Below are 14149 nucleotides of genomic sequence, written 5' to 3'. Positions count from 1 at the left end.
TTCGTGTCCCCACTGGTTGCACAACGTAAGTTTGTCACCAATAAAACATATATTTGCGACTGTATCGCTGTCGTGTCATTCGTAGGCAATAGTTTATTGTTATTCCAAATGCGATATACCAAGAGCGTGCGTGTTATTTAGCATCGCTGCTCATAAAATCAACATAGCACACAAAAATAAGTGTAAGATATACCAAACATTTAAATGTCTCTATTCTCTAAGCAAAACATGATCTTTCCTAAATGGCTTCAGCTTCACAGCTGCATATAGAAGTGAGTCGCATCAACGTGCATTTCCTTGTGATTTTGGAGAATACGCTTACTGGTCTATTTATTCATAAATATGTAAAGCGAACATATGCCACAAAAGGCACATATATATAAATTTCAAACGAGCTCAGTGGCTGAAACACTGACTTGTATCTCACGTGGACATGTTGGTGAAGTTACGGTAAGTCTTAAAAACACATATTTCCTAACATCATACACAGGTACCAACAATTAGCGCTAGAGTGATATTTGAATGGTGGTCACTGTTGAACTATTTCTTTGACCACTCCTTGTCATGTTTAAAGCTCGTGTCCTAAGTTGTTCGAGTTTCAGCATTATGAGCGTTAAACCGTATCGAACATTTAAACAACGAAAAAGGTGTTGGCTTGCTTGTAAACATTTTTTTATTTTTGGAATACATCATTCAATAGTTCATTTACAAGATCGTCCGCCCGTCCCTGCAACACGCTTCTTATAACCAGTATTTAGTATATAAGTGTGGTCGTCGGAAAACACTCAGTCTAGAGTGAAGCCACAGAAAATTGCAATTTAGAAATAGTTAGAAAAAGAAAGAGGAACTAGACGCAAAAAGAAGCAGCCGCAATCACTCACTCTGACGGCGATAAGTTCTACATAACTGGTTGTGGAAATACAATCACTTGAGAAAAGAAGAATAATAACGGTGACTGAGTCAAAAATTGCCCAGATAAGTCAAATTAGGAGCAAAACACCCGCAGCTAAACGAAATATGTGCTGAAAATGAACGGCAGCAGAGTAAATTGGTGTTTAAAGCACTTTAACGATCAACTTGTATATTTGTGCAACGTTCTTTAACCGCAGGCACCATGTAACCCGTGTGCTTAAGTGCAGGCAGCGGCACGAATGAACACTCGTACACCACCTACATAAATCATAAATGCCAAATTCAAAGCAATCGCTATGAATTGAAAAACAAGACTGAAGGGATGCGAAGAACTTAGTCACATTCTTGCGATGTAAAGTACGACATATACACTGAAAATATAGGGAAGTTATTGCCATGTTTACTTGACATGATGAACAATAAACAGAAAAATAAAAAAATGTTGAAATTCGTACGTTTGTGCCTAAAGAACAAAGCAAGTCCCTGGAATCAATTATACTAAATCTCTAACCAACAGTGTCATAAAAAAGCATAAATGAAGGAATATAACTACTTGTATTAATAAGGAAAGCCACTTCTATTCGTACAGTCAAAAGCACAAAAATATGAGCCATCACGCGATTCGGGTTGATTCAGGTATTCCTCTATTATGGTAACAAATGTGAACGTCCGGACAGGTGTCTGTCTGCATTAGCATAACTGCATTGAAAAATACTGGGTATCACACCAACAAATGAGTAAGTAGCTTACACGACATTTCATAATCGACTTTGTTTCTTCTTCAAGCGTAAAATTCTTTAGAGCCAGCAGTGAATTTTTCTAACTTTTTTCTTCTTTTTCCCCTCTTCAACCTGCCTGCAACTCTGCATAGTCCGTCGAAATCCTGTGAAAGAGCGGTTTCCAATGACTTCATTGAAATTATTTGTAGTCTCTTGTATGTGCTACTGTTCCAACCTACATGTCGGCTTCGTAAAGACAAGTCCACTTGTCGAAATGTTGGCTAGCGATTTTAACTTTTTCTCGTCTTACTCATTCTAAAAAAAAAGGCGTCAAGGTTCTCAGCTCTAATGTCAGCGCGGCATGGTCAGAGCGTGCCAGATGCAGAAAAGATTTTGGGCCTTTGAAGAAAAACACAATGAAAAGTATTTTCCCTCAAAACAACAAACGTAAGGTAACTCTCGCGATACTTGTTAAATTAGGACTTTCAAAACGGCCGAGATTATCTGCCACGCCCTCGTGTTTTCTCCATCTTGAGCACGCAGCTGCAACAAAAGCAGATAGCTCCTAATTATCCATCGAGATTCATCCTAAGCGCTTTACGTGTCATTTGAATGTGTGAGTGGCCGCATTTCAAGGAAAAATAAATATGCAAATGCAGTATTTCAGTAAAATTGTTAGTATATGTACTTGTTTCAAGGAGATGTTTAATATTCCTTAGAATACTTTTACACATTTTACATGTAACAGAATGCAACTTATTTTTACAGACTTTGCACGACCATGTTATTAACTGTTCTCCTTGCCATTTCATCACTTAATTTGGGTAAGCTTGTTTTCGTCATTGACCCAAGGGAACGCCTGAAATAAATTAGGATTATTTGCCATACCTCCGGGAAAATATGGCACGTTTTTCAGTGTAACGTATATCTGGCTAGAAGAACGACTTTTCTGAAATTTCCTTATAAGTAGTTTTGTGTCGTTTCAAATGTCGTTCGGCAAACTGGTGCTGTTAGGCAGAAATTATACTTAGATCACTATTAGATCAACATTATTAGCACAGGCCGAGGGCTCACATAACCAAAGCCAGGGGACATTGGCTAATATATTTATAAAGTAATACAATATTGATGTAGACATGAATGAATAACCATTCCGCGAAATGATTGACAAGGCATGAGAACGCAATTGCAGCTTCGCATTGAGGGGCACAGCCTTGCTTGGAAAGACTGCCACTGCCATCAGTAGGATGTCACTTGAGCGACTATGTGGACATAGCTGGCGCGTGGGCTGCGCAAGAACTACGAGAGAGGACAGATAACGAAAATTTCCAGAAGCCGTGGCAAGCCATAGCTGCGCTATTGTTCAGAAATGTTCCGTCGTGAACCACGAAACATGCGAGAACTCGAATCACTTCGTGGTAATGCTTATATTCGTGTTAGCAAACGACTAAATTGTTTTGACGCTGAAAAAAAGTACTTTTATAGGTAATCTCTACTTACGTTCTTACGTTGAATAAACAAAGCGTAGTTAGTTTGTAAGTATAACAAATATTCATAAAGAGCAATGAAAAAATTATTTCATTAGGAATTGATTCGCACCTTTCTGTTGGCGGTGAGTCAAGAAACGAAGGAATTTGCCATGATTTACAAGATAGCCCACGCCAGTTTGACTGTATGCGTCTTTTCAAATGCTTATACTGCGACTCAAAAAATAATCTGTGCGAAATTGTATTGTTTCGTTCTCGCAAGCGTACTTGAAATCAAAATATACAAGTAGCTAAAAATTATGTAAGCAGGTTTGATTTCCAATTAGTTAATTTTGGCAGATGTTGGAATTGCGCAACAAATCTTAACAGAAACGCCAACTTCTAGATATCCATTCCGAATATATCTGCTGCGCAATAGATTGACGTTCCAGTTTCCAAATCCGTCCTTCTAGCAGTGTGCGACGACCCTAATTGGAACGAAACAGCCATCTTAAGGAGTGTGGCAAAGCATATTCCGAAATTGGTGAGAGTCATGGTTTCTGATATAGTAACAGTACTTCCCTGCTACTCGTCTCGAAATTTGCTTTTGTACTATTTGTCTTTAAATAATTACTACAAAAGCTAGTCACTGACCTTTTTAAATTACTTCGTATAAACGTCGAACTATCGCGCATGCAATCTTCGTATATTCAGGCGATGCACTGAAAGGGACGCCATCGCGAATTTAATTCGAGTTTAAAGAAATATTATGTTCGCATAACAAAACACCTCCGATATTGCGGGGCGTTTTCGCTTACATATGGCCTTGTCATGTCAAATAACTGTTTGCTTATCTTTCACAAAACCCTTTTCATTCAAAATTCCATCGTGCAGCTAATTATCGACGACATCCTTTGATTGAAATTTGGATTTGTCAAACATAACAAATAATAATTTAGAAAGAAGCTGTAGGTAAAGAAACGTCCGATATCAAACTACATCTTTCTATTTAGAGCAACCTTATAACGGCCGCTCTTACGAGATCTCAGGATGTCAAAGGAAGTGCTTTTATTTGTTTAACTGTAACTTGAACCACACCCGCGTACTTAGATTTAGGTGCAGGTTAAAGAACCCCAGGTGGTCGAAACTTCTGGAGTCCTCCCCTACGGCGTGCCTCATAATCAGAGAGTGGTTTTGGCAAGTAAAACCCCATAATTATTTAGTGATTTGAACAATAAGCGATAGTATATGCATTTAAAGGCAGTGCCTTCCTGTACGATCATCAGCGAAAACAACGATTAAGTATTACAACAACAACGTTTACTGCTGCGATGGTTCGGCTTCTGTGCAACTTATGCTTCAGCTACCTCATTATAAAAACTGATTATTTATAGTCACGCTGCGTCGAAAAGAAATAAGAAGTGACAGTTTCGGCAGGAAGGCGAAGCGTGAACTGCGATAGCAAATTATTCGACGGTTATGCGAAGTAATGATAGTAGTTTTATCGGCTGTATAAGCTTGTAAACATAGGCACACTAAATAAATTAGCAAGCACGGTGTCACACGCGCACAAGCAAACATGAACGCATCTTACTCGATGACAGCGGCAACTCGCTCTCAAAACACTGGCATGAGGAAACGCGGCAGCAGCAACTAGCGAGGTGCCATTCAGGTTTATCGCTTCAATGAAAAATCAGCCCCGAGAACACACAGCGTGCACAAAGCTACGAACCACCGATGCACCTAGACTCCGCTCCCAGCACAGATCGCTGGCAAGATATGGACATAGAGCAGGAAATTCAAGAAAAGTGGACACTGCAATAGAGCGAAGTGACCGAATCGACAGTAGCGCTGTAAGCCGCTGGCATTAATACCCGAACCATACCTGTGGTTTCAGCTTTGGGTGAGCACGTTTCGAACGCTAGCTGGAACGTGTTACGCCAGCTACGCTGATCGGCGCGGCATTTCTTTCTTTGCGTATACTTCTCAACCGCGCACGCTCTTGCTGTGGAATCGTTTTATGATTAAGTAAAAATGATTGCGAACTGCCTTTACAAGCCTCCATTGAATCTGTGCTATGAGCAATTTTATAAATTATACACGGCACTTTTGTGAAATTAGAAAATGTTTATTTTGCTCTATATAAATGTTCGTTCCGGACTTTTTGTGCATTCATCCAACTTTATGGCACCAGCTAAGCCGCACTAGTTCCCGCATGAAGCTCCACCGGGCAACGTCAGCTGAATAAAGTAAACTAGAAGCACGTGTCATTTCAGCGTTAACACCTTATAGTAATAATGCGTGTAAAGGCAAACGTGCCAATGTGGTCAATGGGCGGTATTACAAGCAAAAGCAATTCGCTTCTACATATATGGCGTAGAAAATACTCGACTCATCCTAAACAATACCGCGCGTAAAGTATCACGAAAACGTTCGATTTCCAAGCATTTTGCCTTTCCCGGTCCTTACATCCTACACCGTAAGGGCACGAATACACGGTCGACTGCGCGTTTTCAGAAGAACTTGGCTTCAACAAAGGCGATGGTACGCTACGTGCCCGCAGAGGAGGCCACAGCAAAGGCTCTCAACCAGGCCATGGTGGACGCTGGCAGAGTTCCTTTTACTCGCGCTCAAGACAAATGCGTGGGTGCAAATCCTGTTCTGAAACGTTCAGAAGACAGAATCTTTTTACAGGTTCCTGATGTTTGAGCTCATTAGCATTTTTTTTCGTGTTCTGCTGGCGCAAGCAACACACACCCATACTATCACTCTTGGAAATTGCTCCTCTAGTTTTCGACAAGCGTGAGTAGCGAAAGAAGGTATACATTGTTGCGGGGCCATAGAAAGCGTCACAAACTTGTCCCACTTAGGTTCAGTGCAGGCCAAAGTAAGTTTGTCACCTACGCCAAGCTGGCTTTTGCCGTACCATGATAGGCGCGGCGAGTGTGCCTCACAATTATCGCAAAATATAACCAAATTAATTACAATCATGGTCGGCATAACAGAAAGCCTCACGAATGGTCCCAGTAAGATTCATGAAGATGTATAGGGTTTTGTGGCGCAAGGGCCAATAATGGCCAAAGAGGGCCAGGAAATAGTATAAGGCGTAGATGTGTTCATTAGAAAATTATATAAGGGAACCTTTGCTGTATAGTGGCCTAAAACTTTGGCTTAAAATTCGTAAAAGATGGTGTGTTTGTATTAAAACTATGTAAAGTCAGGTGCGCTAAGAATACCATGTATATGTTGCGAAGTGGCTCTGAGAATAAGATTTACAAATATTCTGGTGGCGCTAATGCCTCACGCGGGCCCTTGTACACAAGGGCAGGGAAGCAAGCGCTCAAAATACTCTAATCACCGCAGCATCCATCTATAAGAGGCTGTCCTATCGTTGAATTGTGGGTATAACATGCACTAAAGATACACCATTAAAAAGGCTAAAATTTCATTGCTATCAAGAAGTGGCTCATTGCCAAGGAACATTGCTGGACAGATTGGTATTTGCTGATGGTATGATAGACGGAAGTATATTTTTCTTTGAGGTTTCATTTCACGACATTTCAATAAGACCTGCAGAATAGTCATTGTGCAACACATTTACCGAAGATAGGTGGCTCATCGCTGGTCAAGTGCTAAGAGTGTGTGCTTTATGTGTGACCGATTCTCAATCGACAGAGGATCACCTCGGTTGGTCATGTTTTTATTATTGGCTGCCAATTCTCTAGATGTGGCCTAACAAAATCAAGCTTATTAAAGCTTTCAGAGTCCCAAGAATCCTGCCAATAGCTTCTAAGCATTTTTTTCGTAAAGAGTACTGCGAATCTATGGCAGCGACCGCTACAGACGGGTTAGTGTCTTTTGTTACTATTGATGTGGTGGTTTAGCCAGTAAGCACATTGCCCTGTATGCCTCTGTGTCCAGGGACCAAGCATATCTTGACATGCTGATTAAACATGCATGTGACGCAAAAAGGGAGAATAAGCGTTATTTAGTACCTGAGTCTTTTACGAAACGAACTTAAGGATGTTACAACACCTAAAGTGTCAGGTAAATGATGGCTTTTGGCTTCTTCGTATTGGTAATATTTTTGACAGCCGATAGTCCTGCGTATGGCCTCAGCCGTAGCAATACTCATTTCATTCTGCAGAACATCGGATTCAGAATGATGGTCCCAGTGCTGTAGACCGGAAGGTAGACCGGAATTTGATCTTGCTGCGTCAATGTAATATTCCAGGAATAAGTATTTCGCCAGAAGTTCTAAGAAGTGCATCCTAATAAGCGTTTTTGGGGCCTGCTGATTGACCTCAATAAACGATGTATCACATTCTAGGAGTTGCGACCGCCACGGCGGCAATAGCTTTGTTGGAGGCATGAGACGATGTTCAAGGAGTGGTACACCTACTTCTTTGCTGAGACGCCGCACACGCAACGAGAAAGGGTCTCTCGCTACTGGTCGATTGTGAAAGGCACTGGTCATGTCCTTTATGGTCGAACAGAACGAGTGTCCAGAGTTGGCATTCACTTTTAGAAAATAGATGAAGCTGAAGAATGTAATTTGTAGTTTGAGCGACCGCTCATTTGACTCTAGGTAGTGGATTTCCACAGGACTTGTCCTAAAAGCACTCGAAGCCAAGCGGATGCCTAGATGGTGAAGCGTATCCTGCTTCTTTAGGGCACTGCGCATAGTAGACTGGTAAACTAAAGCATCGTAGTCTAATCGTGTATGTACAAGGCTTCTATAGATGTTCATAAGGTATTTCACATCACAACCCACGTTGTTTGCGACAATATTTTAAGTATGATCATTGTATTTAGGCATTTCATCTTAGGACACATTATGTGTAGGATAAAAGTAAGCTTTGGATCTAGTACTATACCTTTTTACTTACCTTCACAATGATCCTCAGTCCTTCACTAGAATCCTTATTACAATCTTATGAGATTCACCTACATGTGCTCCAGATATATGTTGTCCACCTTACTCCAGTGAGTCGCAAAATCCATTAAAAAATTTTGTTGTTCTTCCTGGTTTTTTAAATCATTCTTTTCTATATAAAAATTGCATAATGTACTACAAAAATATTTCACCTAGTCCACATTGTAGTACCCCTCGTATTTAGGCATATTGATGACGAACTCTTCATGACCAATATTACATGTTTTCCTTGCACAGCACTCCTGTAATACTTTCACTACTCCGCAAGAAATTACTCCACCTGTACACTCACTCTTTGATTTGTATTTTTGTTTTGTACCTTTCTTGCCCTCCCTGCAATAATAACTTTTTGGGTTTGCCAGTATGTTTAACTAAATAAATATATACATAAAAGGTTGCCTTTCGTGCTTACAGGTATGCGCTGTTCATGCACTTCTACGTCAAGATTAGCGTTCAGTCTTCTCTTTCGTGTAAAAAGAACACCAGAGCTTTTAGTCGGGTTCAGCTTAAAGACATTTTCATGTGCCCATTTAGAGACTTTGAGACCAAGCTAAACCTGTCATTCTCTGATTGCCACGTTGTACGGCCTAAATCCTATCTGTGCGTTGTCAACGTATGCCGAATGAAACATACTGCGTGGAATGATTGTATGCAAGGAATTGATACAATATATCAATAATCAATATTCAATATTATTATATCAATATTTCTTGATACAATATATTTCTTGGTTCCTGGCACAAGACTTTACCCTTATCAAGGCTGTCAACCCCAGTTACCAGGTCAGCCACGTAAACATGCTTGCGTCGGATGCCCGCAATTTTAGCATACCGTTCCGGCAGGCCTTCAAGATGATGTTGCCACGTTGCAGCCAAGTAAAATGGGCTCAACGTGACACCGAACGGCACACGAGTCATCTGATAGGTCACCACAACTGGAAGTTCTTCCCCTTTCTTTGGCGTCACAGCGTACCAGAGGAACTGCACAGCATTCCGATCGCCCTATGATAGCGATATTTGGAGAAATGCCTTTTAAATATCCGCAACGTGGCAATGTTGTAAGTGCGAAAATTGATCAGCAGATCAATGAGCTCTGGGTTTAGGTTTGGGCCATTTTCCGAAACATTGTTTAGTGAGAGGCGATTTTTCGCACTTGATGATGCCTCGAATACTACCCTCAGTTTTGTCGTCTGGCTTTCGTGACAAACAACTGCTTGATGTGGCATATAGTACACCGTACCTTCCGACGTGCCGTAATCCTTGCTGGCTGGCTCTGCATGGCCCTTTTCTATGTAGTAGAAACTACTGCTCTCCAGTACACATGAAGTTATCTCCCGTGCCTAATGAGGACTTCAACACCGTGGCTTACTTAACTACCGGTGTCGAAGATGCATCCCCTCCGTCAGTGCTGCGGTGTCTTGTAAAGTCAGGGTCGTACATTGTCCTTAAGTATCTGCCCTTGCAATGCGCCCACCTGAGCCACTTAGTTTTACGGCATTCTCTTGCCGCGTGCCTCCTTGAAACACCGATTATCACGCTTCAGCGCCTTTCTCTTATCCGCTACAGACATCTTTGTGTTGCAGTTGCCAGTCTATGGCCGTTCGAATTACAAAATAGACATCCTGTGCTGTCCTTGATCCTAGTGTGACCCGCTGTGGTTGCTCAGTGGCTATGGTATTAGGCTGTTGAGCACAGGGTCGCGGAATCGAATCCCGGTCACGGCGGCCGCATTTCGATGGGGGCGAAATGCGAAAACACCCGTGTACTTCGATTTAGGTGCACGTTAAATGGTCATGTCGAAATTGGATTGGATTCCAGGTGGTCGACCCAGGTGGTCAACCACCTGGACCACCTGGTCAACCCAGGTGGTCGACATTTCCGGAGTCCCCCACTACGGCGTGGCTCATTATCAGAAAGTGGTTTTGGCCCGTAAGTACCCCAACATTTTTAATCCTGGTGTGCAGTGCCGCTTCAGTAGGCATGTTCGCCGCTTTAATGTTGCTGTTGCACCTTTCCTTTACCAATTCGGCAATGTTGTCTCTCGGAGCTTCGGCCCGCTGTATGATCTCCCACGTCGCAACCTCCTTTCTCAAAAAACGCAGGAGCTCCTCCTGCTCACTTCCGTCGTTCGTAGTCTCGTTTTTTCGTTGGTATACCAGACGAAGGTTGGCAGGCACCACTTTCTTTATTTGGGTCAGTAACAAAGTTCCGTAAGTGCAAACACTCATGCCTAAAGAAGTGAGGCTGCGTACATCTGTTTCTACTTCGTCGACGAGGCTGCGCAGTAGACCGAGATTCAGTGAGTCACGTACTGGCTTGATGTTAAGTAGCCATGACATGTGGTCTTCTATAATTACTTGCTTTCTGCCGAACATCTCCTTTAATAGCGATAGAGCAACCTCGGAGTTGCCTTCCGACAAGTCAAGTCCTGCTACCGCAGCCGCCGCCTTTCCTGTCAAGTAGCTTTTGAGGTACTTGAATTTGCCTACGTTTGAGAGGTTCTGGTTAGCGTTGATAGTCGACTCAAACTCACTCCAGAACCCTTGCCTCTCTCATAGCTCACCGTTGAATTTGTTGATTTCTAACTTTGGCAGCTTTACGGTGGCGCGTATTTGCGAATCGATTGCGCTATATTCTCTTTGATGTGAGGAGTTTAGTGTGCGATCTGATGAAGTATTTGTGCAGCTAAAGTCGCATAGGATGCGTTGTATCTTTGTTTTCACCCCGCTGATCTTTTCTCTGTACATTTTGGAGCATCCAACTTCCTCTTCGAAGGCTTCATCTTCAACGCCTTATTCTGTCTCCCGATCTAGCTCTTTGAGTGAGTCCTGTTTAAGAGAAAGAAGATTTATCTTTTCTTCCAGCACACCGATTGATGCACTGCCGTCCATGGTGGATACTTCGTTGAGCAGCTTGTTTGTTGACGTTAACACCACGGCCCTTCTTCGCTTAATTCTCTAGATAGCCATCTTCGGACGTACCTGTGCCCGGGTTTCAGCACCAAAATGTTGTGGAATAAGAGCCGGAGAACATTTTACTTACGGAAAAATGACAGACGTCCGTTCGATTCTGGCGCATCAAGAAGACTCCTTTATTTCTGACCTGAAGGTATCGGAAAGGGGAGAGAGTAGATAGAAGGGGAATGTCATAATACGCCGTGCCAAACAGGCATTCTCGCACCCCGCAGGTACAAGAACCCGCTCCACACCTGGAAGGCACCACGGCACCACCGGTCGCTGTTTGCAAATCGCGCCCGTCAGTAATGCACGAAGCTTCGGGGGTATCAAGTGTCCCGCTCCTCTGGGGGGCAGTCCTCCTTGCCGTATCATCGGCGGCCCCTAGCGCAAGGGGGGGGGGGGGCTTTGGCTCCAGAATAGAGGATATACAAAGTCGACAGATGAGTAGGTATTGTGATGGAGATTGTTATAAGTTGGTTCTTTTTCAATTGAGGGACATGAACCAAAGCTAACAAGAAAACTTCCTATAAGACGGTGTACACGCCCGGACGCAGAAGATTTGCCGGAGAAGCCCCATATACAGCTTCGCTGTAAAAATCCATGAATTGATCATTGCTAACACATATGTCAAGGGTAATGCGATTGGCATTACAGAAACTGAGTGAACCACTGTATTTCTCAAGTGATGCTTGTTTAACTTTTGTAATGGTCATTCTGTGATTTTAATTGCTTCGGCTACATGCGACATACTCCGGCAGCGTCCAACTTTTCTACGGTACTCCCTCGCTATGGTCGCCCATGAACATAGCGGCATTAAAACGACTTTGTAACTTCAACGCACTGGTATCGACGGAATGATGAAGAAAGAATGAGGCCAATAAAAGAACAAAGGTGGTGTGAAGACGAGGGCATGGCGACGATGAGATAGCGATTCTGAAACGATCACTATGGCAAAGAACGACAGCGTTACGACGACAATCTGAGGACAGATGACCAGTGTATGGCGACGAAGGCGTGTTACAGCCACAACAGGATGATGGAGTTGGAATGATGGCAATAATATGACTTAAACGGCATTACAACGATGATGTCGCAAATGATAGATAATATGGAGTGTCTAACGGTGGCACATTGAGGACGAGGGCATGACAGTGCTGCTATAAACACGGTGCCATGAAGGCAGCATGATTACTACGGAATGAAAAAGGATTGACGTCTATGGTAACGTCAAGGCGGTATAACGACCACGGCATGATAAAAGGATTATGTTGTTCAAGCGATTACGCTGGCAAATCGACAACTAACGAAGACAACGCTGTGACGACGACTGTATGACGACAATGGCATTACCACCACGGCAAGGTAAAAGTTGGATAAAAATTTAGAAAGACGACAATGGAATGACCCCGTTGTCATTAGGACAATACAATGTATGCATAACGACTACTCGTTGATGACGATGTGACGACAACAGTACCAAAACAATTGTCTAATGACCATAGTCTGACGAAAACATGATGACAGGCTTATGACGAAGCTGGAGTGGTGACAAGAGAACAATCGCGACTGCATCATGATGATGGCGTGATAACGTACAAATGACGACGATGACAATGAGAATACGGTGAATATGCGACCACAATGGTGTAATGAGGAATGCAAAATAACACATGTGTGACGAAGATGGCGCTACGACTATGGCATGACGATTTCGACTACGAAGCTGGTGCGATCACGATAGCAAGAGCCGGGTGGTATGATGACAATGTTCTGACAACGGACGCATAACAGCGACTGTCTGACAACCATGAAAAAATAACTACGGCATGACAACTAAGGCATAATGTTTCTTAAATGAAGGCGACCCGATTACAATAACATGAAGCGGAAGCTTTGATGTCGATGGTAGGCCGAAGGTGGTCAGAAGACAATGGAATGACGACAACAGAATTATGTTAATAAAGTGATTACGTTGCTAAGGTAACAATGGCATTACGCCAACTCTGTGTCGACGAAGTCTTGACGACAACGGTACGATAAGAATCAGATAAGAAATTTTGAAGACGACAATCCAACGCTACGATGCATCGTGACGACGGTATTACAAAGTATACATAAGAACGACTCCATGAAGACGACGATAGCATGACAACGGTGTAAGAACAATTAGATGACGACCGGTGTGTGACGACAATGACATACATTTTAATTTCAATATTTGAAGACAACGGCATGAAAATGGTCGGATGACGTATCTAGAGTGGTAAAGAGGCAACGACCACCATGTAATCGTAAGTCTTGGCACCAAAGCGACTGCGTGACGACTGCATGATCATGATGATGCGACGACGACAGCAGCACGAGTGGCAGACGAGGATGCAAAAATGACGGTACTACAGTAACGATGATGACATGACGACGACGGTATGGAATGAATGCATCAAGAAATTATTACGACGACAGCATGGCGAGTAGGAAGACAGCTCAGATGATGACAATGGAACGAGTTCGACGGCTTCCCTACCAGGGGCACATGTATAGTAGTCCATGCTATTACACAAATTGGCCAGAAGGTAGGCGTAAAAGGCGTGAAGAAAACGACTTCATAAGAGTCAGGTCTCGAAGCAGGAATGACAACGACCACAAGCTAATACCTATTGGCTCAAGCGGGTAAACAACATGGGGCACTGGGTCGGGTTGTGCGCATAGGTAGATAGATAGATAGATAGATAGATAGATAGATAGATAGATAGATAGATTGATTGATTGATTGATTGATTGATTGATTGATTGATTGATTGGTTGATTCATTGGTTGATTGATTGATTTTCTTGCGAAGAAGAGGACTGAAGAGACAGGAGTGACACAATGATGAGACAGGGCGGTCAAGATAGACGCTTGTAAATAAACGAGTCTATTTTAACGCGTGCATCATATTTGCTAAGGCACTGAGGTCTTTCAGAAGTTGCATAGAGCGTTGCCACTTTCGGTTTTTTCACTGAAAACCAAGCCTTAAGCTCCCTCTTGGAATTAACCGAACATAATAACGGCGGGCATTGGATCAGTGAAATACAACAGTTCACTTTCGAAGTAAGCCATCCACCCGGTGTTAAGCTCTCTGTCGCAGCTGCTATTTCCAGGCCCCAAAGCACAGAAGAGA

General features: G+C 42.8%; 1 protein-coding gene across 1 annotated transcript in view; it reads left to right on the top strand.

Moving 5' to 3' along the window:
• The first annotated feature begins 333 nt into the window (after positions 1–333).
• Positions 334–14149, top strand: part of LOC142578014 (uncharacterized) — an 80613-nt gene continuing 66797 nt past the window's right edge. Inside the window, exons 1-2 of the mRNA XM_075687441.1 lie at positions 334–450; positions 2400–2455. Of these exons, the coding sequence (XP_075543556.1) occupies positions 434–450; positions 2400–2455 (73 nt within the window). The 5' untranslated portion in view covers positions 334–433. The remainder of the gene's footprint in view (positions 451–2399; positions 2456–14149) is intronic.

This window comes from Dermacentor variabilis, chromosome 4 (assembly GCF_050947875.1).
Source record: "Dermacentor variabilis isolate Ectoservices chromosome 4, ASM5094787v1, whole genome shotgun sequence".
Lineage (NCBI taxonomy): Eukaryota > Metazoa > Arthropoda > Arachnida > Ixodida > Ixodidae > Dermacentor > Dermacentor variabilis.
Note: the sequence above shows the minus strand (reverse complement) of the source record. Positions and strands in the feature narration are given on the sequence as shown.